The sequence below is a fragment of the Apis dorsata genome, unplaced genomic scaffold (assembly GCF_000469605.1).
Source record: "Apis dorsata unplaced genomic scaffold, Apis dorsata 1.3 scaffold_150, whole genome shotgun sequence".
Lineage (NCBI taxonomy): Eukaryota > Metazoa > Arthropoda > Insecta > Hymenoptera > Apidae > Apis > Apis dorsata.
This window is the reverse complement of record NW_006263441.1, coordinates 123,316-125,299: the sequence shown is the minus strand read 5'-3', so window position 1 is coordinate 125,299 and position 1,984 is coordinate 123,316. Positions and strand designations below refer to the sequence as shown.

Sequence of the window (1,984 nt, the reverse complement as noted above, 5' to 3'; positions counted from 1 at the left end):
CCACGTACAGCACGAGCCTCGTGTCAGGGTTGTACGATTTGCAAAGTCTGATCACCTCGGCGTACAACTCCGCCCCCATCTCTCTCGCCAACAGATCGGACCAACGGACGTACGTGGGCTCGCCCAGATCCACGAAACCGTTCGCAACGAATTTTTCAGCCGCCTCGGGACTCGAGAAGAAACACTTGACGGCGCCGCGGCCGTGGAACGCGTGGCCACGTTTCGCCAACGCAGAGATGTGCTTAAGAGTGACGGGATCCTCCTTCGCCGAGGACAACACCTGCTTGCACAGGCTCCCGGCACGGGAGTGCAAACAGGTCCTCCTGTGGCGTTGCCAGTGCGCCCTTCTGCACTCCCTCGAACAATAGAGGCAGGTGCAGTTGTGACAGCTTTTGTACGTCTTCTTAGCCTCGGCCAGTGTTGCCGTATTGCCGCACTTGTTGTTCCGGCAACGAATCACCTTCTCTCCTGCGTTGCAGGCCACCAATCCGTTCGCGTCTTGATTGTTGTCGAACGACACTCTTCGATGTGTCAACAGTGGCCCGCCTCCTCTCGATTGCGCACTCGCTGCTTTCAACGGCGTGCTGTCGCTGCCCTCGCTTTTCCGCCGCACAACCTCGCCCATGTAATACGAGGCACGCTCCTCCGAAGTTCCTTGCACGTCCACCACGCTCTTAGCGGACTCTGCGACATTTCACCAATCGTTTGGATATCGTCAGAAAATTAAGAACAGGGGGAGAGTGGGAGGATAGTTGAATTTTGTGCTTGGACAAAAAGATCGTATCGGGTTTCTCGTTTGGGAGGAACTATATAAGTGTGCCAATTAATTTTTTAAATATTTTAAAAATACCCGTTAGATTTGTTCCCATTGCTTCCGCAGTAAGGAAGAATATATCAGGATGGTTTGAAAAGTAGTAATTACGGAATTGCTAATTTTATTGAATTAATCTACGTTTTTTAAAAAAAGGAAAAATTAATTTTCATTTCCCTCGCGATAAGAAAAAGAGCGTTTTTAATTATCATATAATTTTAGAATTAATTAAAAGGAAAATGAAAATCTCGTTACATCTCTCTCAAAAGGAAAAATTGAAAATTTTTCTAGATTACGGATATCGTTCTTTGCGAATTCTTTGCACGCTTCTTTTAATTAATTACAAATATATTCCACGTTGTTATTTTTTATCAAGAATTATTTCCCTCATACTTTCGTCCACAAACGATAACGGTACGATCGAATAATATATTCGAAGCAGAATGAGAACGTGAATACTGTAAGCGATGTCATGTGTATATGAAATGAACATGGTTACCATAACCTCTTTCTTCTATATAACTGTAGGTGTTAGAATCGTTAGAGTGAAGACAAGTGTCAAGGATTTGACAATTCGATCAGGCGTTCGTGTCGTAAATTTGCATGGTTGCAAGTCAATTGATGTTATATGCTTGTTTGTTTATTAAAAAAAAAAAAAAAGAAAATAATTAATTATCCACCCGAGTGACAATAAGAAAAATAAAAAAGCTCTCTCGTAAATGCAATGAACGAAAAAGGAAAAAAAAGAAAGGTTAGAATTTAAAAACACGTAACGTAATTGAAAAAAGAATAAAAACAAAAGAAGTAAAAGAAAAGATGTGTAAAGGAAAGCAAATCGAAAGCAAAAAATCTTGAAAAAGATCTCTCTTACGAATTTCATATATATTTTAAAGACTCGCGTCTTCTGCATTTTTGGTGGTTGTCGTCATAAATGTAATTAGCTCTCCGGGTCCCACATTGGCTAGTTTTCAGCACCGATAAATTCGTCTCAGATCGATAAGCCTCGCATCGAGACGTCTGAATTCAGGGGAGGCGAGATATTACAATTCCGCCTCCCTGAGCTTTAGACGCCATTTTTTCTCTGCAAAGGTGTAAAACAACATAAGTGCAACGGAAAATAAAAATGAACGGGAGAAAGATGTCGCGTTTCGCATTTTCCTCGTTGCCCGACGA

General features: G+C 42.2%; 1 protein-coding gene across 5 annotated transcripts in view; it reads right to left on the bottom strand.

Annotated features, from left to right (window-relative positions):
- LOC102671800 (lateral signaling target protein 2 homolog) overlaps positions 1-1,984 on the bottom strand; it is a 59,163-nt gene that overhangs the window by 1,098 nt on the left and 56,081 nt on the right. For all 5 annotated transcript variants that reach the window (XM_031509434.1, XM_031509432.1, XM_031509435.1 and 2 more), the window contains one exon: positions 1-684. In XM_031509434.1, the coding sequence (XP_031365294.1) occupies positions 1-684 (684 nt within the window). The remainder of the gene's footprint in view (positions 685-1,984) is intronic.